The 26613-nt window shown below is 40.5% G+C and overlaps 3 protein-coding genes and 1 long non-coding RNA gene across 4 annotated transcripts in view; all 4 read right to left on the bottom strand.

The window, feature by feature from the left end:
* Positions 1–56: 56 nt before the first annotated feature.
* LOC311076086 (uncharacterized protein) lies at positions 57–2046 on the bottom strand. Its single transcript, XM_084103972.1, has 4 exons — positions 1565–2046; positions 1336–1426; positions 1175–1220; positions 57–335 (listed from the first exon to the last, which is right to left on the bottom strand). The coding sequence occupies exons 1-4, from the start codon at positions 1872–1874 to the stop codon at positions 192–194; spliced, it is 591 nt and encodes a 196-aa protein (XP_083960098.1). The 5' UTR covers positions 1875–2046; the 3' UTR covers positions 57–191.
* A 143-nt stretch (positions 2047–2189) lies between these two features.
* Positions 2190–3754, bottom strand: LOC311076596 (uncharacterized protein; the record flags this gene model as incomplete). Its single annotated transcript, XM_084104932.1, has 5 exons — positions 3722–3754; positions 3479–3535; positions 2761–3123; positions 2419–2664; positions 2190–2197 (listed from the first exon to the last, which is right to left on the bottom strand). Exons 2-5 carry the CDS (start codon positions 3531–3533, stop codon positions 2190–2192), a joined length of 672 nt encoding a protein of 223 aa, XP_083961058.1. The 5' UTR covers positions 3534–3535; positions 3722–3754.
* A 1086-nt stretch (positions 3755–4840) lies between these two features.
* LOC311076079 (B-cell receptor CD22-like) overlaps positions 4841–26613 on the bottom strand; it is a 22143-nt gene continuing 370 nt past the window's right edge. The window contains exons 2-9 of the mRNA XM_084103961.1: positions 26541–26597; positions 25725–26078; positions 25383–25628; positions 19447–19701; positions 18564–18654; positions 18366–18420; positions 10666–10916; positions 4841–5220 (exon numbers count right to left, since the gene is read on the bottom strand). Coding sequence (XP_083960087.1) covers positions 5163–5220; positions 10666–10916; positions 18366–18420; positions 18564–18654; positions 19447–19701; positions 25383–25628; positions 25725–26078; positions 26541–26586 — 1356 coding nt within the window. The 5' untranslated portion in view covers positions 26587–26597 and the 3' untranslated portion in view covers positions 4841–5162. The remainder of the gene's footprint in view (positions 5221–10665; positions 10917–18365; positions 18421–18563; positions 18655–19446; positions 19702–25382; positions 25629–25724; positions 26079–26540; positions 26598–26613) is intronic.
* LOC311076089 lies at positions 7007–9795 on the bottom strand. The gene is made up of 4 exons (XR_014604613.1): positions 9659–9795; positions 8118–8164; positions 7942–8007; positions 7007–7389 (listed from the first exon to the last, which is right to left on the bottom strand). It is a non-coding gene; the product is annotated as an uncharacterized lncRNA (long non-coding RNA).

Raw genomic sequence — 26613 nt, 5'->3', positions numbered from 1 at the left:
CCTGAAAAAGGGAATGAGAACTGCGTTGGTTCCCTTCGCCACGCCTTCCCCTGCCTGGGAGCGCTTGCTTCATCACAGAAGCTAACTCTGTTGTGTGCCGGCGTCCTTTTGTAGCTTCCGCTTATGCCGTCACACGTTACGTCATGACTCAACACCAATGGCGCTACGCTGAGGGGCATTCCCCCAAAGTGTCATTCGACGCAGTTCTGTTCAGTCGTAACCCGAGACGTTTTTGATATTTCTCTTACTGTGAGTGTGTCATAGAGGTCAGATGATCTGGACTTGAGGTCAAGAGCTGCATATGTGCCTTCACTGGGATCAGGTCTGGGATCGTTCTACATTAGAACAGAGAGAAGGACTATTACCATTTAAAATTTTGAAGAAAAAAAAAATGATTGTAAAAGATTTTAAATTGTTACCATGATAATCAAAAGTGTAATCACTCAACAGTCTCTACTCATAAAACCATGTACAATCCTGAGTGTATATATATATGCATGTAACGATCACTAGTTAGAGTGCCTGGGATTACCATCAACCAACCCGGACAATCACCACACATCCACAGACTCCATTCCCCATAATCCTCAGTTCAGACTATCATCCATTATCACTTTCACCTGTGTCTCATTTCCTTGTTTACTCACCCTATAATAGCCTGGTTTTCACATTCATTCTCTGCAAAGTCTTGTTTAGTGTTTGTACTGCAATTCTGAGCGTTTGTCTGTTATTCCCGTGTTCTTGGTTTTGATCTCTGCCTGTCCTTGAATTTTCCTTTTTGCCTGTGACCCCTGTGACCCCTGTGACCCTGTGACCTAGTGACCCCTGTGTCCCCTGTGACCTAGTGACCCCTGCGACCCCTGTGACCCCTGCGACCCCTGTGTCCCCTGTGACCCTTGAGACCCTGCGACCCCTGTGACCCCGTGTCCCCTGCGACCCCTGTGTCCCCTGTTACCCTGTGACCCTGTTATGGTTTGGACTGATTACCCGGTCTTTTTTGACCTCTTGCCTGTTTTCTGGATTGTCTTTGGATTACCCTCTGTTCAAATAAACTGCATTTGGATCCTCAAGCTTCGTGTCTCAGAGCAGTACGTGACAATATATGTGTTCTACATGTACAAAGAAGCTGTAATTGATTTATTAGTATCATTCTGTGGTTCTTTGGCCATCTCACCTCATACTCGTGTATTGCAGATCTACAGTTTATCCTTTTCTTCCGACTGTTAAAAAGAAACGGAAACAAGTCATTTCATTGTTTTGTGCAATATTCACATGTACTTTTGCATTAGTCTAAAAGCAAATTATATTACTCTTTGTTGATACATTTTTATTTACATTGCATATAGTATGATGGTGATCATGATAGTGAATATTGCACATGCCACTGCGATCATTACCCAGACGAGCAAACCAACATTACTATGATCTGAAAGAGGGAGAAGATCATAATTAAACCTACAAACTAAGAATGACACTAAGACATTCTGTGGTGGGTCTAAAGCAGAAATCACAGTCAATGTTTAGAGGATTTAATGTCACAGTTACTGAACCATCATGAACTCACACATGATGTTTGTGACGTTTGTGACGTTTAAAGTCACAGCATCAGAGTATTTCTCTCCATGTTCATTGCTGGACTTGCACTTGTATTCTCCACTGTCATCAGAGCTGATCTTTAAGATGCTGTAGATTCTTCCAGATCCTACAAGTGTTCCTCCTTTAATCCAGCTGATTTCTGCAGGAGGGTTTGAGTCACTGCTGCACTTCACTGAGTCACTGAATCTCCCTCCACTATTACACCAGATGGACTGATGGAGATCACAGGATTCCCTAGAGGATGAATGCCAAGTTAAAGCTTTAACTCGTCTTGACATGCTGCACTTTTTAAAATTTTGTTCACATTTTTAAAAGCACAAACATAGATAAAAAAAAAAAAAAAAAAAAGGTTTATCTAAACATAATGCATTACACAGACATCTTGATGCCTCGTCTGTTTTTCCAGTTTTTTCATCTTGACACGCTGCGCTCTTTTGTATTTTGTTCACAGTTTTAAAAGCACAAACTCGTTCCTTCATTTAGCTCACTGCAGTTTTAAAGCCCTCATTATCTGTTCCATAGACATAATAAATACATAGATGCATATGTCTATGGGATTGTCAGTCTGCAGGTTTCAATAAACCGTTATTGATTCAAAGCACTGATGAGGAAATAACAAAGATGTTCAGAGAGATTGATAACATCTGCCTAATAACTAATTTACAATGTAACATTTTAAATGTATAGCTTTATGGTTTAATGGAAAATACATAAAATGCAATAAATGCAGGGTGTTGAAGTTATTGATGCATTTTAAAATGTTCTTAGCAACCCCTCTGAACTGTATAATTTTCTTATACACTAAATAAAATAGACACTCACACATGACATTGAGCTGAACAGCAGGAGAGATGAGAGTGTGTCCGTCTACAGCACAGCTGTATCTGCCTGAATCCTCTCTTCTCACTGGGTTGAGGAGGAGTGTGTTACTGAGTTTTCTCTTAGTTAATGGCTGTGAGTTTCTGTACCAGATGAATGTGTCTCTGTCAGTCGGAGCGCAGCTGCTTTTACATCTCAGATTGACTGGATCTCCCTCTGTCACTCTCTCAGGAGACTCCACCTGAAGATCTGAACACAACACACACATTATATCTAGTGCTGCTGTCATACACTGATTATTATTCAACATAATGCAGAAGAAGAGATGAAACTCATCAGAGTCACCTGTGACAGTAAGAGTCACTCCTGGATCATCAGTGTATTTTCCATCAGGTTTATCAGTGATGAATCTGAAATAGTACATGTGTGAATCCTTCAGTGTCACATGACTCAGTCTGACGGTGCAGTTCTTCTGTTTATCTCCCAGATACTGAAGCCTCTGACTGTATTCAGGGTCCTCAGACAGATCTAGAGGCTCTTCATCATCTATTACCAGTGTTTTGGTCCAGAACACTTTCATGATCTGATGTCCTCTAGGGTATGTATAAGTGCATCTCATTATCACTGATGAGTCCTTTAGTGCACAGATGTGTGAAGGACTGTAACTCACACCCCACTCATTATCATCAACCCACGGGCTACAAACTCCTGAAACACACATTAAAGGGATAGTTCACACAAAAACGATAGTTTCATAATTACTGACCCCTCGTGTTCATCACATTCTTTTCTTTTTTTTTTTTAACACATTAAAAACATTAATATAATCATTATTGATGCACATATTTAATATTGTACATTAATTCTAATCAGAAGAATTTAAACATTTTTTAATTTTAGCTCTGACTGCCTTTATTTTTTTACTTTATTTGGATGATTTTTCTTTCACAGAAATTTGTTTGTGAAAGGGGTTTTAACAGGGGGTCCGCACTCATGATTTGAAAGAAAGACTTTGAAAAGTGACTAAAGAACAATAAAATCTTCTCCAGCATGAGCGACTCACCGTGAATCATGAGCAGAAACACCAGAGGAAGAGGAGGAGCCATCATCAGTGACATCACTACAAGAACAACAACACAGGATCACACACACAGTGAGCATTATAAAAACAATCTTTAGCTTTAAAAACATTTCCATAAACAATTTTTCATGGAGAATATTTCCTTTTGATTAGGTGAGTGGTTTCTACAACAGTAAATAGACTATAGACTGACTATATTCACTCAGTAACCAGCGTAACTCTTACCGTGTTCTGGCGAGTCTCTCAGGCGTTACACTGATCAAATTCTCATGGTTAACAGTGTTTATTTCCAAATGCTTGCACAGTTTCACTTCAATTACCCATTTTAAGATTAAAGGGAGGTTGAGATATAAATGGAATAAAAATAAACATGGGTTTTTATAGCCTTTCTTCCTGGAAACATTTTCTGAAGAATTATTGAGTAAGACACTCAATATAGGCGGAACTTATATTGAGTAAGACTGGATGTCGATACTTTGACCGCAGACAGACAAGTTATATTTTGACTCAGTTCACACACACATAAGCGCCAGCCCGTAATGAAGAACACATGCAGCCCAATGTGTCTCAATGTACGTCATCGATCAAAATGAATTCTTAGCTAATATTGCTTAATACAAAACCCCTAAAAGGACATGGAGATTCAAAAGTATGAGATGGGGGAGAAATTATATTTCAATGCTCGCAAAAGTTGCATGCATGGGTAATGCAAAGGATTTGAGAGAAAACGCAAAAGCATAGAAATATAATTTCCACCACCATTTGACTTTAGGAGCTCCGTAAAATGTTATTTTAGTCAAACGGATTAAACCAACATGATTGACCTCGCCTTAACACACGTACACAGAAGTTGCTCTACAAATAATCATCACTAAATTCGGGACTTTGTTCCTTTTAAATTTTATATACATTTTAATGTTAGTCGTTGTCTAGGACATCTCTCCTCTAGCTAACTTCCCTCCTCATGCTTCTCTCTCCTCCACCCCCCACACCCCCCTTCATGTGCACGCGCACTAACCCCCCCACCCCCACACCATTCTTGTCGGTTATTGGCTGGAACACTGTTTGTTATGTTTCGTGGTCCAGGCTGGGCCAGTTTGTTTTTGTTGCTGTTTGTGGAGCCTGGGCTGTCTACAGAGACTGCGTGTCTTTACAGTGTGTTCAGGGGACAGGCAGCTAGCGGATAGTGAGGAGATGTTTGCTGGATGTGACAAAAAATGTTTTGGCCTGAAAAACGTGTGACATCACTTAGAGCACCTTTAATATTAATCCAGCTATCACATTTAGTAGGTTACTCTGAGTTAGGTCTTCAATGACCCAGAAATGACCACACACAAGCATGAATTTGGTAAAACTGATATGGGCTTTTTATTTGCTTATAGAAAACACATAAAGTCAAAAGTTCAAATGATTTTAAGAAACAAATTACCAAGCCAGTGACATCACAAAATGTTTTTAGTCTCACTAAACACGTGTTGTTGGTTCTTGGCTCTTTCCTTTGTATTCTGCTCTTGTAATGAGAAAAAGACACTGCATTCCTGACGTCTATTTACCTGATTTAATGAACAATAAATAACTGAGTGAATTAGCATGCTAAACTGACAGCCCTACTCTCAGAATATTGTTTCATTGTTTTGGCCTTTGTCTTCATGATGGTCTCGTTCACTCATTTGACACGGCTGTAGATCACAGGCGCCTCTTCCACAGTCTGCACATTTGATCGCCTAAAGAAAATCAAATAAAACAACAATCATGTTATGGATCAGATTGCATGATGATAAAAGTCATTAAACAATTTATGGAGGTAGATTTGTGTCTTTATTATTCAATCAAAAAAAAGGTTGCTTCAATCAAAAAATATATTTTCAATCAAAAAAACCCGTTTCAATCAAAGAAAAAAAGTGTTTGAATGCAAAAATATATTTGAGACTCAAAAAAATGCATTTGAACACTATTTTTTTTTGCTTGAAAATGTTTTTTTTGATAGAAGTGAAGGTTTTTTTGTTTGAAGCAACTTTTTTGATTGAAGTATTGTTGTTTTGTGTTTGGGCCATATTATGGGTAGGACATTTGTGTCTTTATAATTCAATCAAAAAAGAAGTTGCTTCAAACAAACAAAACATATTTTCAATAAAAAAATCACTTCAATCAAAAAATAAACCTTTTCAATCATAGAAAAAATGTTTTTGAATGCAAAAAAATATTTGAGACTCAAAAAATTGCACTTGAACACTTTTTTTTTGATTGAAAATGTTTTCTTTGATTGAAGTAATCTTTTTTGTGTTTGGACCATGTTATGGGTAGGACATTTGTGTCTTAATTATTCAATCCCAAAAAAGTTGCTTCAATCAAAAAAAAAACATTTTCAATCAAAGAAAAAACTGTTTAAATGCAAAAAAAAAAAAAATCATTTGAAGTGTTTTTTTTTTTATTGAACTTTCTTTTTTTTTGAATGAAGTGAAAAAAGTTTTGAAGTCGTTTTTTTTTTAAATCATTTTGACACAAACGTACCGCAGTGGGGGCGGGTGCTTCCCCATTGGTCAGACATGCTTGAGTGACAAGTGTCTACACCAACGACGTCTTTCTGACAAGCAAGTCATGGTCGCCACTCGCCAGCGAGCCAGGAAGCAGTGGTGGAGTTGTTGGTAAGTAGATAAAACCGTATTAAAATGATTGGTGTCACGTTATTAGCCTACTCTGTTTGATATTTCGATTAAACATACAGCTTGCTAACTTAGCTCACGTTGACTAATTTGTGTGATGGTGTTAGATATCTGACGCCTCATATTGTCAGGCAGGCTAGCAGGGTGCGCTAACGGCTAATTGAATTGTTTATTTCACTTAAGTAACGTTACAGAGGCTTGCTATGTGCTAGTGCTATATTGTGTTATAATACGTAACGTCATTAGTGGTCAAACAACAGTCCACAGGCCAACTGTTGCCCACAGCGCTGCCTGTTTAGCAGCAACAGGTCATGCAGAGCCTGAGTCTATCTTCTCACACAGCCCACAGGATTACAGCTATTTGACCGTCCCGCTCTCTCTCTCGCTCACGGGTAGTGGTCTCCCCACCATCACAGTCAAATGCTCGCAGACACAGAGGCAGATGCTGTTATTTTGAGAGCGGGGCTTACATATGCCGTCCCGTACGGAAAATAATGTTGCATACCACCGGTAACATGAATATATATTCCGTTGCTCGGTGCGCAAACTAGCTGTGTCAGGCATTATTTATAAGTAGCCTAATGTCCTGCACAACTCCACATGGAAAACTGGCAGTTCAATGAAGTGATGCTTATTGTCTGACATAGTGTACAAGTAGTTACTAGCTTAAAGTATTGTGCCAATAATGATCCTTCTGGTAAATTTGGCATTCAGTTGAGACACAAAAGCTCTTAGTTTAATGAAAATCTTTGGAAAAGAAGACAAGATGGTTTGTTTAATTAGTATTCATTTATTTAGATTTCTAATATCATATAGTATTGTCCTGTCAACCCATTACAAGTCTTGCCTTATTCAGTGTTGATTTATTGACATGTTTATGTAAGATGTTTTATTAGAAGGTGTGTGAGTGAAAGTTGTCTGAAGTTGTATTTTTCTATTTTATTGCAATGCTGATTGATAATGTAGGACTCTGGTCCTGGCTTGGCCTAAGTTTTGGTGTCTCTAGGTGCTGTGCTCTGTAGGCATGACACATTAATTTCTTTATGTGATACTTTATTTTTTGCATCAAAACTAATTAAAATTAATGTGGACAACTCTGCATCATGCACATTTTCTTTTGTGATGTCCTTCAGTGTCCCGGTCACCAGATACTGGTAACACCACTCTTGAAGAAAGCTTGGAGGCGGTCCACCTTGGCCAAGGCTCACTGCAAATATTTCACCAGCAACTCTGGATATAAGAGGGGGAAATAAAAAAGTGATGCTATGACAAAATTATGTATTGACCTCCCTGTTCATTCACACCATTACCATGGATATATTTTTTTCCTCTATTATCTAAAAACTATGCTAGAGAAAGTTGATTGTTGAAAATACTTCCATGTACGTATATTCCTCCAGCAACAAGAGTCAGTTTGCCATTTAGGCCAACATCCTCTGTTTACCCCATGTGGTGAAGGCTGAAGGAATATAATTTAAATATGAAAGTGAATATTTAGGTTAATTTTGACTAATTTATCAATCCATCCCAAAGATCACATTCTTCAGACTAAAACCACCTTGTGAGATCACAGTGACCTTAACCTTTGAACTCCAAAAGTGGCTGCCTGCTCGTCATACTGGGATGAGAGATTAGATCCTAAGTTAACCACTGTTATCAACAATAACACCATCAATCACTTTAGATGAAGCAGGTAGAGTCTAAAAAGACTAATATATATATATATATATTTTTAAAAAGATTAAAAAGTGTGAATCCAGTTAACAGCAAGTGGAGTGTAACCTGAGTATGTGATAATCGCCTTGCCATGAAGACATGCACAAGAGGTGATGTGTAGTATTGGTCTTTCTAAATGGGAGGGAGAAAAGATGGCTGTTGTGAAAATGGTTATGACCTACAATACACCGGACACATAAAAAGAGCAAAACCATAAATAAAATCTACCCATCCATTCTTACCTTTATTAAGCAATCCTGTTCCAAAAAGTTTTAGTGGAGTTCTTGGCCTAAAAAAACATAATTTGATCAACAGGAAAAACAATTAGTCCATCTGCTGCCTGGAAAGATGTTGCAGTTAATGTAGGTAGCTATCGTTGTCTGTGTGTGTGTGTGTGTGTGTGTGTGTGTGTGTGTGTGTGTGTGTTGCTGCAGACAGAGACATGAGACAACTTAATTTCAGCTACTTAAGGCTTTAGCTAGTTAGCTACTTTAAAAAAAAAAAAAAAAAATATCTGGCTAAATGTACGCTATATATAGCATTAATGCCATTATGCTTAACGGTTACACTAACAAGCCATCAAAATTGATGGCTTGTATAATAAAAGTAACCATACGACACTATTGAGCAGTTATAATTGAGAGTGCAGCAATACCTGTATCGATATCAATACTGCTTATCAATACTTCAAATAATTTGATGCAAAAAATAAAGTATCACATAAAGAAATTAATGTGTCATGCCTACAGAGCACAGCATTTAGAGACACCAAAACTTAGGCCAAGCCAGGACCAGAGTCCTACATTATCAATCAGCATTGCAATAAAATAGAAAAATACAACTTCAGACAACTTTCACTCACACACCTTCTAATAAAACATCTTACATAAACATGTCAATAAATCAACACTGAATAAGGCAAGACTTGTAATGGGTTGACAGGACAATACTATATGATATTAGAAATCTAAATAAATGAATACTAATTAAACAAACCATCTTGTCTTCTTTTCCAAGGATTTTCATTAAACTAAGAGCTTTTGTGTCTCAACTGAATGCCAAATTTACCAGAAGGATCATTATTGGCACAATACTTTAAGCTAGTAACTACTTGTACACTATGTCAGACAATAAGCATCACTTCATTGAACTGCCAGTTTTCCATGTGGAGTTGTGCAGGACATTAGGCTACTTATAAATAATGCCTGACACAGCTAGTTTGCGCACCGAGCAACGGAATATATATTCATGTTACCGGTGGTATGCAACATTATTTTCCGTACGGGACGGCATATGTAAGCCCCGCTCTCAAAATAACAGCATCTGCCTCTGTGTCTGCGAGCATTTGACTGTGATGGTGGGGAGACCACTACCCGTGAGCGAGAGAGAGAGCGGGACGGTCAAATAGCTGTAATCCTGTGGGCTGTGTGAGAAGATAGACTCAGGCTCTGCATGACCTGTTGCTGCTAAACAGGCAGCGCTGTGGGCAACAGTTGGCCTGTGGACTGTTGTTTGACCACTAATGACGTTACGTATTATAACACAATATAGCACAAGCACATAGCAAGCCTCTGTAACGTTACTTAAGTGAAATAAACAATTCAATTAGCCGTTAGCGCACCCTGCTAGCCTGCCTGACAATATGAGGCGTCAGATATCTAACACCATCACACAAATTAGTCAACGTGAGCTAAGTTAGCAAGCTGTATGTTTAATCGAAATATCAAACAGAGTAGGCTAATAACGTGACACCAATCATTTTAATACGGTTTTATCTACTTACCAACAACTCCACCACTGCTTCCTGGCTCGCTGGCGAGTGGCGACCATGACTTGCTTGTCAGAAAGACGTCGTTGGTGTAGACACTTGTCACTCAAACATGTCTGACCAATGGGGAAGCACCCGCCCCCACTGCGGTACGTTTGTGTCAAAATGATTTTAAAAAAAAACGACTTCAAAACTTTTTTCACTTCATTCAAAAAAAAAGAAAGTTCAATAAAAAAAAACACTTCAAATGATTTTTTTTTTTTTTGCATTTAAACAGTTTTTTCTTTGATTGAAAATGTTTTTTTTTTGATTGAAGCAACTTTTTTGGGATTGAATAATTAAGACACAAATGTCCTACCCATAACATGGTCCAAACACAAAAAAGATTACTTCAATCAAAGAAAACATTTTCAATCAAAAAAAAAGTGTTCAAGTGCAATTTTTTGAGTCTCAAATATTTTTTTGCATTCAAAAACATTTTTTCTATGATTGAAAAGGTTTATTTTTTGATTGAAGTGATTTTTTTATTGAAAATATGTTTTGTTTGTTTGAAGCAACTTCTTTTTTGATTGAATTATAAAGACACAAATGTCCTACCCATAATATGGCCCAAACACAAAACAACAATACTTCAATCAAAAAAGTTGCTTCAAACAAAAAAACCTTCACTTCTATCAAAAAAAACATTTTCAAGCAAAAAAAAATAGTGTTCAAATGCATTTTTTTGAGTCTCAAATATATTTTTGCATTCAAACACTTTTTTTCTTTGATTGAAACGGGTTTTTTTGATTGAAAATATATTTTTTGATTGAAGCAACCTTTTTTTTGATTGAATAATAAAGACACAAATCTACCTCCATAACAATTCAGATGTTTCTGAAACATCAGTGGGACACAAAGTTATTAAGAAAAAAAATCCAGATTTAAAGAACTATAAATGCTCCTTTCATCCACATGAGGGTGAGTAGACGGCAAATGTTTTATTTCTGCGTGAACTGTCTCTTTAAGCTCGTTCTTCTCACCTCAGGACAGAATCAGGCTGACCAATCCTGATACTGTCGTAGTGGCTTTCGTTCTCCTCTGCTCTCTTCGTCTGTTTGTTTCTGTGATGTTGGACAGTTGCGTACTGGATCTTCTCAGTCTCTCTGCATTCAGGAGCATTTGCTTCTCTTCTGGGTTTGCTGGAAGTAACACTGGCGTACTGAGCGTCATCACAATCGGCTGATTCAGAAACATGAACGTCTCTCCCTGTTACGGTAGAGTGCAGATTGTCCTGAAACAGAAGAACATTAAAGGGGTGGTTGATTATTATTTCACTTTTCTAACTTTAGTTAGTGTGTAATGTTGCTGCTTGAGCATAAACAACATCTGCAAAGTTACGACGCTCAAAGTTCAAAGCAAAGGGAGATATTTTCTTTAACAGAAATGGCTTTTTAAGGACTGCAACAAACGGCTGGTAGAGACTACACAACATTCCTCTCGGGTTAGTGACATCACCAACCCTAGTGCTGGGCGGTATGACCAAAAATCCACATCACGGTATTTTTCTAAATTACACTGGTTTCACGGTTTATGACGTTTTTTTTTTTTTTCAAGCATGACTGGGTGTAAAACACATTTTTCACTGAGTGAGAGAGGACATACTGCAGTAGATTGACTTAGAATGCCCTATTTTACTGTCATGAGTGAATATTGTAGAAAAAAATCCACACTAGTATTAATACAGGTTTGCAAGGCTGTTTACAAAGAGGTGCCAGCAGGAGGCGCTTTAGGAGCGGCAGAAATAGCGGTTTCCCCGGTAACGGCTGTACACAAAGCAGCAACGCTCATAAACGCTGCTTTATCAGGAAAGATAAAGAAAGATTCAATCGTAATAACAAATAAACTTTTCTAAAGACCGTCAGTTCACTTCAGATACATTCATATAAAAACACCCGCGCCGCGTTTTGATTTTGAAACGTGCAGTGCTCATGTTTATTCAACGATGTCAATGCCGACCACAAATAGATTTTCCAAAAGGCTATGTTGATATTGTGAACCAATGTATGGGAAACACTGTAATATAATTTGACAGCTATCAATTATAGTTTAACCTATCCACCTTCAAAGTCACGCTTGATACGTGCATCACCACAGTGCAACAGTGAAAAAGGACCCTCTCAAACAGTGTCGTGCCGCGCCGCGTTCCGATCGTTATTAAAGCGACATACACCGGTATTGCGGTATTTTAAAAATTCATATCATAACAAAAATAAACACCGGTATTCGGTATGAACCGGTACACCGCCCAGCACTAACCAACCCTAAAATTTACATAAACCCCGCCCCCGGAACACGATTTATAGATTATCATGACAGAGTATGCTAATCAATGACTAGAAGATAATGTAGCACAGTTGTCTAAGTCACTCAGATTTAGCCCGGTAATAAAAGAAACACAATACACAACAGTGTTTTAATTCATTTTATGTTGATTTCATTCATTTTATAATTCATTTATATAAAAGAAGAAAACTTATTTCTTTCTTATTATGCCTTTAGTTCTGAGTGAAAATTATTATATTTTTTTATGAGTTCTTAATCTATTTGAGTTTTCCATTTGGTTGTAGTATGTATGAAAGAAAAGGGTGTTACTGGCCCTTTAAGGGGCCGATCACACCTTACGCGTTTTTCTGGTTCGAAAACGCGAGGTGCACAGCACTTTACATTACACAGAACGAGCAGTGCGCTGCGTTTTTTATGTTGCTAGGCAACTAATGATACAGCTGTCCTGTCAGTCAAGTAAACGTCAAATCAGCCTTTTATTACCTTTACCCAGCAAACACAGAACGTTGGCACAACGTAGCCAACCTTCTAACAACGTTTTAACAACATGGCCAAAAGGTTGCTATAACTACGTTGTGTGGTGAAGGTTGTTACAGCGTTGTCACAATGTTGGTATTAAACCACCGTTCAGGGCCATTGCTTAAGGTTGTACCAACGCTGTCTTGACAACCACTGGACTACATAATGTACTCGTCACTGCCCTGAAGCGCGAAAATCAGCCTTTTAAATTCCAACCACCTGTTGTTGGGCTCATTGTGTTCTCATTCATCATCGAGCAAGGATACGTGAGTATTGCGTTTAGCCTACCTCAGCTATCAAACACAACCTACAACTTTAATTATAATGTGATTAATGTAGCATCGCTCGCACTGTTTAGTTTTTCGTTTGATTTTTCCGCTATTTAGTCTCATTCGTTTCTTTGCTCCTCTGAATTTGTGGATGTTTCCCCGGTGACACCTGCTTTCGGCTACTGTCCGCCATACAGACCCGGTTTTGTTCTTTAAATGTTCTGATCTGCCTTTTCTTTTTATGTTTTATTTATTATACTTAAAATAAATTTGTATATTCCTTTATTTCTTTTTTTTTTTTTTTTCACAAATGTATGACTTTTGGAAGTGCAATTTGATTATATGCAGTTTTAATAAAGTTGAATTAACGAAACCTTCTGTCATTTTTACTCTTCAAAGTGTAGGCTACACTTGCAGGTGTTGATAGCCCCATTAAATAATAATATAGATCAGGGCCGGCGCTAGCCATTTGGGTGCCCTAAGCACAAATGCTTGGCGGTGCCCCGCTAAATAAAATAAATGCAAATAAATAATTTTACATTAACAATGGCACCAAACATGAAAAGAAATAAATTATATAAAGGTTAAAATATAAATACCAAATACCACCACAATTACTACAAACACAGATTTGGAACTGAACAATGTAAACACAGAAAGTTAAAAGTGCAAAGGTCTGATGAGGCACAATATAATAATTCTGTACATAATTTGACAACTCTGTGAATATGAAAATATACAAACACTGAGATTGTGTTTTTTTTTTCTTATTGCAGTTTCAAAGTTTTTAAAATAAAAGACTCAACATGCAGGGCTAAAAGCCCCGGATCTTTTGCACTACTAGCGACGCCCCTGGACATGCCCCCACCACTATTTTCTAAGGTCGATATTGTCCCCACCACTTTTGAAACATCTCGCGGCACGAATGTACCAATACAAACAAACAAAACATCTCCAGTTAACCAGCAGAGCATTCATTTCATTCGTTTTTTAAATAAGAGGCGATCTAGCGCTGAAATGTGTTGTTTTTTTAAATCAACTGATCAAAGTGCTCGTTGCCGCTGCGATCAGTGGCGCGGATACTATGTTTGTTTCTGGCTCGCGCACAGCCTTCACTCAGACGCGCGTTTCAATCCGTTGTGGAGACTCTCTATTCGTTCCGGTGAAATTAGAAAACAAAAAGCACAAAAAAAGTGTCCCTGCCTGATATACAACCACTGAAAAACATAATCGGTTTTGATGAGAAAAAAAAAAAAAAAAAACTATATGAGTGCGGATTAGAACTCAGAACCTCTGACACGCTTGGCAAAAATTCTACCCCTGGACCACTTAAATACACGCTTAATTTTGTCGGATCAACATATAATAGGCCTCATTGAACGACCACTTAAACCCAATCAATGTACTAGCCTATTTAAATCGATTGCTGGACATCGTAGTGTTATATCTGTTTTATGATTAAGCATTGTGTTCCCCCCCGCACCCGCAGTGTCCCACCCACTTTTTAAAACAAAGTTACGCCACTGCATACACGCAAGGGCTACAAAACTAACATTTTTATTTAAAACATTGTCTTACATGCAAGCGACGCGCGACTCGGCGCGAGCATCATCCCGCTGTCTCTTCTTTTTTCTTTTTCCCGCCCCCGACTCTTGGTGCTTTTCGACGCGATGTCTGAGGTCGGTGTCTGCCAAATTTGACATTGATTGAGGCATAATCGAACAGACCACTGGGAGGTGGGGAGGGGGGGCACCAGAGGGAGACTGGCACAGGAGATTCACCTTTTTCTCGACTAATTTGGTCTAGGCCTATATTACTTTTGTATTGCTTTTGTATATTAACATGCTTTAGACATATTTTATTTGTTCAATACTAGTAGCCTATTGTGATGATTTTTCACGACCCAGATTTTTTGGTGCCCCCACAAGCACTTGGTGCCCTACGCGCAGTGCGTGATGTGCGTGTGCGGAGCGCCGGCCCTGATATAGATAAACAATAAACGATAAAAAGTATAATTATCTAACAAAATACACCATATAAAAATATTGTCAGAATGTCGTCTCTCAGTTGCTGAATGTCGCGCAGCAACGTTGCTACAGCCCTGTCACGTCTTACAATTCTACGTTGTTACAATGTTGCGAGCACGTAGACAGCGACGTTGCCATAGCAGAAATACAACGTGCCAGAGACGTTGCCACAACGTAAATGTGTTTGCTGGGTATTTACTTTCTGTTAACATTGTGGTAGTTACGGTTCGTGAAGTCATTAAGCTCCTGGTAACCCGCGAGAGCACCAGTTTATCCTCTATTAGTGATGTTACGTTCGTGAACGAATCGTTCTTTTTGAACGAATCCTTTAGGTGAACGAATCGTTCTCGTTTACGTAATCCATTGACTCATATTTCTCGTTCACTGAAATCCCTCCCTCCACAGCAGCGCGGCGCTATTAGCAGCGCATGCGCAGCTCAGTGAACCGGTGTTTTCAACCTGTCAAAGAATGAACCTCGAGCCAATAGCCTTCGAGTATGAGATGTGACGGAGCATGTGATTTGTTGGATGTAGTAAACGAATACGCCCTTCACTGACTGACCGAGTTGCTTTTGAGTCTGAACCATAGGTCTGAACGAGAGAGAGATCTTATCGTTTGTGAACGAGTTGAACGAACTGGTACATGTCTTTCATGAACGAAAATAACCAGGGCCCGGTTTCCCGATAACACTCACTCTCAGCGCGCTAAGAGAGCTCGAAAGATATATCTTACCAAAGGTGTTTATGTTCCTAAGTGTGTTCCCCGAACCATACCTTAGGAAGCTGCTTAAGATATACCTTCTTACGTGCGACGTTTCCCGGCGCTGTCCGTGGCGATGGTGCTGAATTGTTTGATATGGATGGCTCGAGAATCAATTATTCTCTCATGCAGGGGCTGTTTATGTGAGAAAGCGGTGATCTTTATAAATGAAGCACTTCAGAAATAGTTGAAATTGCAATTTATTATGATTATTGGATATTATAAAAAATAATCCAAACTATAATAGCCTATAATAGCCTAGCCTACATATTTTAAAATTGTAACATATATTGCTGCCACGTTTCGGGAACCGTCCCATAAGGTTAAGAGAGAGGTTAAGGAATAGGTTAAGAACTACTTAGAGATAAGAACGCTTTGGGAAACCGGGCCCAGTTGTTTGAACGATAATGATGGCGAACCGATAGAGCTAGGTTTGTGTAGTTAGCATGCATCAAATAAACAAATTTACACTTTACCATTGTAATGAAAACAGGTTAATAACACAAGATATTGGTTAAATATAACAAAGACAAATTAACATCGTCATTTTTTACTTGGTTTGAGCTAAGGGGGGTGCACTTGACTGTTTACTTGATTTAAATTTACACTTCTCGTTACCTGCTTTTCTTATATTTTGTTTGTGTTTTAGTCTTAGTTTTGTGGTATTTTGCACTTTGAACAACTTACTTGACTACTTGTGTTCATTTTGTATTATCAAAAATGAATTCATTACGTTTTATTCATGTCATATGCACTTCTCTAAAAACTAAAACAAACCAAAAAAATTTGACAGTATTGGTTATGTTTCATAACGTCAGCAAATAGCATTTCAGTTCGGGCTGTGAAGGGGCATGTATTTGGTTGGATCTACTGAACGAGAGAGAGATCTCGTTCGTGAACGAATTGAACTAACTGGTTCTTTCGTTCGTGAATGAGAGTAGGCTACTGGGTAGATCGGTCAATTAGCATGTGATACAATCTCATTCAAAGCGCAGTTATAGGTGTGCACATATAATTGTTTATATTCATATTCAACATACAGAACATCAACGTTTAATATAATCCCAGATTTATGAATGTGTATGGCTGACTAAACAATTAAAATGTTAATTATGCAAGAAAACCTTGGTTTGGTCATCTGAACCACTTATTTATACTTATGTTATTAATTTAGTAAATAACATTTTAACAAAGCCAAATCACTTTTTTTTTGTAACAAGTAAATACGTTCATTAAAACATAGCATAAAATGCACTCTTTTTCGCCACCTGCTGCAGTATATATGTAATATGAAGAAATTATCACTGAACGAATCAGTGAACGAATCTGAACGAATCATTTTGGTGAACGAACTGAAAATGAACGAGTCTCTGGAAAGAATCAAAATTTCCACCACTATCCTCTATCATCGCACTCTACTGGCGTTCAAGCAACTGATCGCTTTCATCACTTAAACGGAAGGCCCGCCTCTCACTTCATTCGATTGGACAGTGGAAAAAAACGCGATGACGTCGAGCGCTTTTTCCGCTCGGAGTTGCTTTTTTTTTTCAACTTCAAAAACGCGAGGCGCAGCGCGCGGTAAAACGCGAGGCGCAGCAGGCGCATAAACAGCGCGCAGAACGCTCGCTGCCATAGGAAACCAATTGAAAATAGGCGCCTCTCACTGCAAAAAACGCGTCAGGTGTGATCGGGGCCTAGCCTGCTCTTTCCAGAACGCGCGCTCCTGCGGAGAGAGAGTTGAATCCTCCATTTTGTGACGAGGTGCCAGAGCAGAGCTGCTGCTGCGGATAAATGTGCTTAAAGATCGAACTTTGAGACTAAATATTTATAAAATCATAATTTAACACGGATTTGGTGAGTGTTCAACCTTTTTGTATTGCTAATCCAATAACGATCAAGTGTCTACGCAATTGTGTGATAATCTCTTGAATTAATGTTTTCTAAGTAGAATGCTGAGTTTGTATTTATGGATTTAATATGGGTTTTGTCCTAATCTATAATCTGTGTGAATGTTATAGTTGGGTTTAATACGAGTCATGTTGATAATTGTTTTGTGTTATGTGTGAGTTATTTAGTTTATTGCTGTAATGAGATAGTAATCTAGCATATCACTGTCTTAATTGTTATTTCTCTTTGAAATATGCAAACTGAACATGGAAATATCTGTTATCGTTTGGCCTAAATTACAGGGCAGGTTTTTTTTTTTGTTCCTGTGGAAACGTTGTGGAGATTCAATTGATGGCGAGCCCCACGGATCTGGACACTAGATTGACTGAGTAACGTTAGGCCTAAACGTCATATCGTGAACTCTACTGTTTTCTTCTACTCGAGGTGGGATCTCAGCTCACATATTTTTTCCCCCCTTTTATTGACTGAAACAGAGCAACTTGTTTCCCTGGATTGTTTAAAGGATTTTTTTTTCTTTTTTTTTTTTCTACTGCGCTTTCATGTGATAGGATTCAACTATCTTGAACTGTTGATCTTCCTTCATTTTTTTCAAACAAACTGATTTGGAGCTAAAGAGACTAGAAAAAAAAATTGATTTGGAAAGAATTGACTATTATTGACTATTATTATTCACATTTAAGGGCTGTACACACAAAACACGCTTTTCCATTTCAGTGCTCTACTTTTCATTGTTTTTCTATGTAAACTCGTGCTATACGGACGTGTTTGACCGTTATAAACACGGCACTCAAATTAAAAGGCGGTAAACTTTCTTTGGGTTTTTTTGTCTCTCACTCCACTGACTTGTTTCTCACGTTCTGTGTGAATGGCCCCGTCTAACTAGACTATTCACATGTTGTGTCCGGAAGATTTACCTGTTTTTCGGTGAGGTCAGTGAGGTCTTCAGCTTTAGCAACTCTTCGTTTTCTCCTGAATTAACAGACATTAAACTTGTAAGCTGCATTTTAATGATTAATTACTAATCACATCACATGAGGCATTTCCACCTGCACTAGTCTGAAAGTGAATTGCATTCACTCACTGTAATTGAGAATGATTTTAATCAAACTTACATTATAAACAGAATGATGATGATGACGATGAAGAATCCTAAACACGCCACAGTGATCCCCAACCCGACGGGCCAGCCATGACCATGATGCACTGAAAGATGAAGAATTTGAGTTCAGATTAACTCTCAAAGCTGCATAACTGTCTTGAACTCTTTATAAAATAAAACCTTCATCTGTGACAGTTACAGCGTCTGATCTCTGAGATGTTGATTGTGAGTTGTCAACCTGTTCTGAGCTCGCGCTGCGCTAAACGGTCCGCGCGCCACAGCTCAAACGAATAGCGCAGTTTCGTTTCACTTTCGTTTTGTTTGCCGTTTGATGTTTCTCGTATGTAACAGAAGTTGCAGCTCTTATCAATTGCACAACGTGGTGGTCACACCAGTGCGGCTTCTTGTCGCTCATTTGGTCGCAGTCTGGATCTCTACTTGCATAAAGTGTGGCTCTTGTCCAGGTCCTTTTTCCTTTCAACTACATAAAGCCAAAGTTACGCTATTTTAACGCAGAGGGCGCCGGTCGGATTTCTCGCTCCACCATCACGCGTCTCTGTTATGCGCACACCACAGACTGTCCGGGCGCCTTTGCGTTCTGTCAACATTATGTTATCAATTAACATTTAGAAAATCGAATTTTGACAATTGTGATTCGATTCAGAATCGTCCACGTCCGCATCGCGATGCATCTTAGAATCGAGTCACTGAATCTCCCTCCACTATTACACCAGATCCACTTATCAACACTGAGATGCTCCTGGGAGGATCTTATATAAATTATCATATGTATATATATATATATTTTAATCTTATTACACATTTTTAAAATTACTAATATGGACTAAATTTATCAAAACAGAAAATTTGCATCTTATGTTTTATCATGAACTCACACATGACGTTTAAAGTCACAGCATCAGAGTATTTCTCTCCATGTTCATTGCTGGACTTGCACTTGTATTCTCCACTGTCATCAGAGCTGATCTTTGAGATGCTGTAGATTCTTCCAGATCCTACAAGCGTTCCTCCTTTAATCCAGCTGATTTCTGCAGGAGGGTTTGAGTCACTGCTGCACTTCAGAGTCACTGAATCTCCCTCCACTATTACACCAGATGGACTGATGGAGATCACAGCATTCCCTGGAGGATCTACAGGAGAAATATATAGCATCACCGTCACTCACCCCACCAAACACTTCTATTTCTGTTCTTACATACAGTTAATACGGGCAGAATTTCGCATAAACAACAAATCCATGGATCCTTGTGTCAACAGGTCATGTCACTTATTAGGAAATATCCCAAATGAAATAAACAGTACTTTTGTGTGTGTGTGGTAGTCAGTAAATCAGTGCTGGATAGATTACTTACAAACTATAGTCAGTTACTGATTCCAAATTACAAGACAAAAATTGTAGTTAGTAACATAATTGTTAGGTGTGGCTGTAGAAAGCGCTAGTGATGTTTGGTTCATGAACGAATTGTTCTTTTGAGCCGGTAGGTAGTAACAGGTCGAGCTGGTTCATTAATCAAACTGAACCTAACTTTAGTTCTGGGTTAATGACGCAAAACACACAAGCCAAAGTAGCATGTCCCACTCAAAAAGACCCGAATGAGCCGGTTCAAATCAGCTGTCGAACCTTGCAGATGATTTTATGTCAAGCAAAATCAAAAGACTGGTTTATTCTTTCTATATACTTTAGACATGTAGAAACATTTACCACAAACACCATTAACTTCCGTGAATGAAAGGCAATAATCTGCAGAGCCGGACAGTAACGGAGTACATTTACTTGAGTACAGTACTTAAGTACAATTTTGAGGGATCTGTACTTTACTCGAGTATCATTTTTGGGGAGTACTCATGACTTTACTCAAGTACATTTGAGAGGCAAATATTGTACTCTTTACTCCGCTACATTTCTATCCATAACTGTGAGTACCTGTACCTGTAAAAAAAAAAAAAAAGGAAAAAAGAAACATCTCGGAAACCCTCAATTTGTTGTTTTCCTCAAATGTGATTGGATTGTGCAGGCGCCACTGATTGGGACAGCCTATCAGCAATCACCTTCAGCTTTCCGCCAAAGTCAACTCATGGTCAGAGTTAGATAAGAGACGAAACCATGGACGAAACAATGGATGAAGACGCAGCAGGTCCATCCCGGGAATGTGCCAACCCGTGGCCCACCTCGCCAGACTATTTACATTTTCTGAACAAGTTAATGATAGTTTTCGCTTCAAGTGTTTGGTGTGTTTACCAATGTAAGCACTGTGGCAGTAGTAATGCAATATTTAGAAAATGTACTCTTGTACTGTTGATACTCAAGTACTTTTAAAAACAAGTACTTTAGTACTTTTACTTAAGTAGACATCTGACTGTAGTACTTTTACTTGTACTTGAGTAAAATTTAGCAAGGGGTATCTGTACTTTTACTCAAGTAATGAAGCTGTGTACTCTGTCCGCCTCTGATAATCTGCAATATGCATTCACACAAATAACGTTTTATTTAAATGTTTCGATATTGGTCAACCTCGGTTGTGTCTTAAATGTGCTCTATAAATAAAGGTTTGATTGATTTTGATTTTGCATTGACACAAATTACTTTATTTGAATGTTTTATTGAAATATTATGGCACTGGCGGCGTAGTGCCATCACTGCTTAATGACATAAGGAACAGATATAAAACCCCCGCCGTGTGAAAAATGGTTGGCACAGCTCGCAGCACGAGCCCCTGCAGAGAACAAGCACTAAGCCCTCAGACTATAGTACATTAGCTCTAGGTCGGGTACCGGACCTGGTTGAACACCCAGATGTACTCTGGCACAGAGCCAACTCTGCGCCCACACCATCAGTATCTCCCCGTATCCAGTTAAGCAACACTGTGTGATATGGGGGAGGGGGGGGGAATGCAACAATATATTGGTGCTTGAGAATACTGACGGCTTATGAACACGGGCATAATAAAAGGGAGGTACATCATATAGTTAATGTGTTTATTATCAACCTCAGCCATTACTATTGTAACTCGTGCTGTCTATACGACCTGGTTGAAACCATGTTAGAACATGCGCCAGTCGGGGTGTGTCTCCATGCGACTTAGTCACCCAATGGCTGCTCAGCTAGTCAGCGAGCGGGTCTCGCCACGGGGGGAGCTGCGACATGTTCACCAGTTCCGGGAACCACGGCTGGTTGGGCCACTTGGGCGCTACCAGAATCAACGCACATCTCTCTTCCGTGATCTTTTGCAGCACTAGCGGCATTATTTTGACCGGGGGAACCCTTGGCCCAGCGGCTCGACAGCGTGTCCCCTCCCAGAGGAGCCGTTGTCAGTGAGAAGTACAGAGGGCAGTGGGCGTTCTCCTCTGAAGCAAAGAGGTCGATCTCCGCCTCGCCGAAGAGATTCCAGATCATATTTATAGTTTGAGGGTGTAGTTTCCACTCTCCGTGCAAAATGCCATCCCTGGACAGCATGTCCGCGCCACAATTCAAACTGCCCGGTACGTGTACTGCTCGGATTGAAAGTAGCCAATCCGTCCATGAGAGCAGCTGCCTCGCTAAGCCCTGCAGGGATCGCGAGCGCAACCCTCCCTGGCAATTGATGCACGCCGCTACCGCCGTGTTGTAAGTTCTGATGAGAACATGACGGTCTTTCACGAATGGAAAGAAGCTCTGCAGAGCTAGATGAACCGCTTCCATATCCAAGCAGTTTATATGCCAGCGCTTCTGGTCCCCCGCCCATGTACCGAACGCTGGTCTGCACGTTTTCAAGGGGATGGCTCTGCTGTGAACGAAGAGGGCTAGTGTATTGTGAATGGACTGGATCCGCGGCTCTGATAAGCGCGCGATCAGCGTGCGCGAGTCCAGAATCATACCCAGGAATGTAATCGACTGACACGGCTGAAGCGTGCTCTTCTGTATGTTCACAGACAGTCCCAGGCATGTCAAATGGGCGAGGAGCCTGCGTCTGTGTTCCTCGAGAGCGCTTCTCGTTTGAGCGATGACTAGCTAGTTGTCGAGATAGTTCAGAATGCACATTCCACTGAGCTTCAGGGGTGCGAGCGCTAGAGCCAGCCCGAACGGCAACACTTTGAATTGGTATGCGACACCTTCGAATGCAAAACGCAGAAAGCGCCTGTGATGCGGGGCTATCTGAATGTGAAAATACGCATCCTTCAGATCCACTGCAATGAAGTAGTCCTCGGGCTGAATATGCGCGAGGATTTGCTTCATCGTAATCATCTTTTTTTTTTCTTTTTTTTTTTGTGTATTGTTTTTTTTGGTGATTTTCCTTTTATTGTGACAGGACAGTAGAGAGATGACAGGAAACGAGGTGGGAGAGAGACGGGGGATGGGATCGGGAAAGGTCCACGAGCTGGGACTCGAACTCGGGCTGCCCGAGCGTAAAGGCTCTACATGTCGGTGCACTGACCACGAGGCCATTGGCGCCGACCACCGTAATCATCTTTAACGCGCGGTTCGCGAGTGCTTTGTTCAGTAATCTCAGATCCAAGATGGCGCATACCTCCGTCCTTTTTCGGGAATAGAAAATAACTGCTGTAAAACCCACAATTTCTCTGTTCCCCGGACACTATCTCTACTGCCTGTTTGGCCAGGAGGGAGGAGATTTCTGCCCATAGCAGTGGAGCGCTTCCGCTCTGCGAAGCGTCTCCCGGAGGAGAGGTTTTGCTTATGTCGCGGGTAATAGTTAGGGGAGGAAAAGAGCTCTTTTGCTGAGACATGTAATGCTTTTTGTTTATTGAAACACAGCAGTTTCATAACAAAATTTACACAAACATTCTCGGCTTTCTCTGTTGGTTGCCGAGGGAACTCTGAGTGGGAACAAGCTCTTTTCGCCGCAGGTCTGCTGTCGTGCATGGACCGTGCTCTTTTCCTCCTGGCACGAACATCAGGAATGCTGCTCCTTCTTGTCTGCCGGTCGCCCTTGGCTGCTGGAAGGTGGTTTCGCGCCAAAACGGGGCTTCCTGAATTGCCTCTGACAAAGCGGCGGTTCAGGCTCACGGCGCTCTCTCGCGCTCAGGGACGCGCGCCTAGCGTATCCAGCTGAACGCTGAGCCAGGGATGATCTAGACCTCGCTCTAGGGGGGGCTTGAGACCATTTCGGTAGAAGATGGTCATCATCTTATACTGTTTCAAGGTCTCGGCGTACTTCTCCGAAAAAGCCTCAACCGCGATGCCTAAAAGACCCAGCGGGCTTACCAGGGCGTCCAGGAGCTGCTTCTCCTCTGCATCGTGCATCTCAGTCAGCGTCAGCCACAGATGGCGGTGCAGAACTACGAGGCTGCCCATACTGTGGCCGATTCCCTGGGCGACCTTTTTAGAGGCGGCCAGAGCCTGATCCGCCGCCGTGCGCAGCTTCCTGAGGGACTCGGGGTCCGGGCCTTCCTCGTCCAGGGACCCTAAGAGTCGAGTTTGGAAGATCTGCAGGATTGCCATCGTGTGGAGGGCAGATGCTGCATGTCCAGCCGAAATATATGTCTTCTCAGTGATGTGGGCAGTGGCTCGACATGGCTTTGAAGGCAATGAGGTGGTTTTCCATCCAGGAGAAGGACACAGGTGGGCCGCGACAGCGTCCTCGACGGGAGGCGGTCGAGTGTAACCCAATTTCTCCACCCCTTCCACTGTCGTCAGCAGCTGGGTACCCTGTGCATGGGCTCGGGCTGAGGGAGGGGAGCGCCATGACCGGGTGAGCTCCTCGTGGTGCTCAGGGAAATGAGGTGCGGTTCTCTGCGGGGCGTCCGCCTGGCGGCCCACGCAGAGGAAGGACCCGTCCATCCAATTCCTAGATGGCTGTTCTTGCCCAGTCCAGCTCCAGGTCTGCTACTTCCTCTATGAGGATAGCCATGAGCTCCGTGTCCAGCGAGGCCGGGTGGCTTCTGAAGGAGCCTCAGCTCCAGGGTCAGAGGCACTCGTGGACATGGTGTCGTCCTCACCATATCCGAAAGAGACAATTTCCCGCGCTTCCTTCCACATGCGGCAAAGAGACTTTTTTTTTTTTTGTTTCCTAGCAAAAAACCCTCCGGAACGCGAGAGGGGATAATTCCACGTTGTCCACTCTGTTTGCGTGAATCCACGGCGAAACCAGGCTCCAGGTGAAGAAGAAAGATTCTGAGGTTTCTGGCGCCCGCCGTCACCTATATTGGAGGCTGCCAGCCAATCAGGTGAGGGCGCGGGCGCCATTGGCTATTTGCAAGCAAAAGAGTTATTCAAATCAGGCTTCAGCATTTAGAGGAAAATGGATTTCCCCATAAGTAATGTCGAGGGAGTGACTCGATAAGGGAACTAACAATTACAGGGAACTCTGATTGTATTATGCAACACAGTTTTTTTTTTTGTTGCATAATACTGATTACCACACACAATTAAATGTATTGTATTTTAGTTTTTTTTTCTTTACAATAAAAAAGAGGAAAATGGTGAGGAACTTACAATAGAAGTGAATGGGGGCTAATTTTGGAGGATTTAAAGACATAAATGTGAATCTTATTATTTCATTAAAGCATTTACAATCAGTATTTTGTTAAAATGTGTGCATTATTTGAGCTTTAAAGGTGTTTAAACCATTATTTGAACAGCTGTTTTAGTGTGTTGTGTTTATGGCGTGGCGTTGCCATGACAAGGGAGCTGTAAAATTGAATATAACTGAATATAAACATAAAATGTTAAAATCAAACATTGTTCATGTTTGTGACTGTACTAATGAAACAGTGAGCATTTAAATGTTTTAAAGATTAGCCCCAATTACTATCATTTCTAAAGAAAAGGAGGGACGAGTGAACTCTACTGGCTTTGGAAAGAAAACACACTCACACATGACATTGAGCTGAACAGCAGGAGAGATGAGAGTGTGTCCGTCTACAGCACAGCTGTATCTGCCTGAATCCTCTCTTCTCACTGGGTTGAGGAGGAGTGTGTTACTGAGTTTTCTCTTAGTTAATGGCTGTGAGTTTCTGTACCAGACGAATGTGTCTCTGTCAGTCGGAGCGCAGCTGCTTTTACATCTCAGATTGACTGGATCTCCCTCTGTCACTCTCTCAGGAGACTCCACCTGAAGATCTGAACACAACACACACATTATATCTAGTGCTGCTGTCATACACTGATTATTATTCAACATAATGCAGAAGAAGAGATGAAACTCATCAGAGTCACCTGTGACAGTAAGACTCACTCCTGGATAACCAGTGTATTTTCCATCAGGTTTATCAGTGATGAATCTGAAATAGTACATGTGTGAATCCTTCAGTGTCACATGACTCAGTCTGACGTTGCAGTGCTTGTGTTTATCTCCCAGATACTGAAGCCTATGACTGTATTCAGGGTCCTCAGACAGATCTGGAGGCTCTTCATCATCTATTACCGGTGTTTTGGTCCAGAACACTTTCTTGATCTTATATTCATCAGGGTATGTATAAGTGCATCTCATAATCACTGATGAGTCCTTTACTGCACAGATGTGTGAAGGACTGTATCTCACACCCCAATCATCATCACCACTGAAAACTCCTGAAACACAACATTCACAAGGAAACAATGATAGGAAACAAACACCTATAAATGGACACACATGCCAATCTGAGAGTTAAAGAGGGCCATAAACAAAACATTTCTTTACAAAACTGTTTATAAATGAAGAGTTACACTTATGATGTGATATGTGTGTAAATACAGCCATCAGACAGAAGGTGATGAAACACAGGAAGCAGAACATTGAACACTGACCATGAAAATCATTCTCTAAATGTTAGCAGCTTCAGTTACCATTAGATCAGCAAAATCCTGAATAATACAATTTACTTTGGAAGCAACAAATAAATCACAGAAATTTCCCTACATTATAGTAGATATTTTACCAGTGCTATATTTCCCTGGGGCTAACAGCAGGGCTAACTGATCCATGCTAACTAGCCAAAACCTTGTTCTCTTAGTCAGTGATGAACTGGTGTGTGATTTACAGGAGAGACTGACCTGGAATCAGGAGCAGAAACACCAGAGCAAGAGTTATCAGGGACATCACCACAGGAACTAAATCATTACACAA

This window comes from Abramis brama (assembly GCF_963993115.1).
Source record: "Abramis brama genome assembly, chromosome: 25".
Lineage (NCBI taxonomy): Eukaryota > Metazoa > Chordata > Actinopteri > Cypriniformes > Leuciscidae > Abramis > Abramis brama.
Note: the sequence above shows the minus strand (reverse complement) of the source record. Positions and strands in the feature narration are given on the sequence as shown.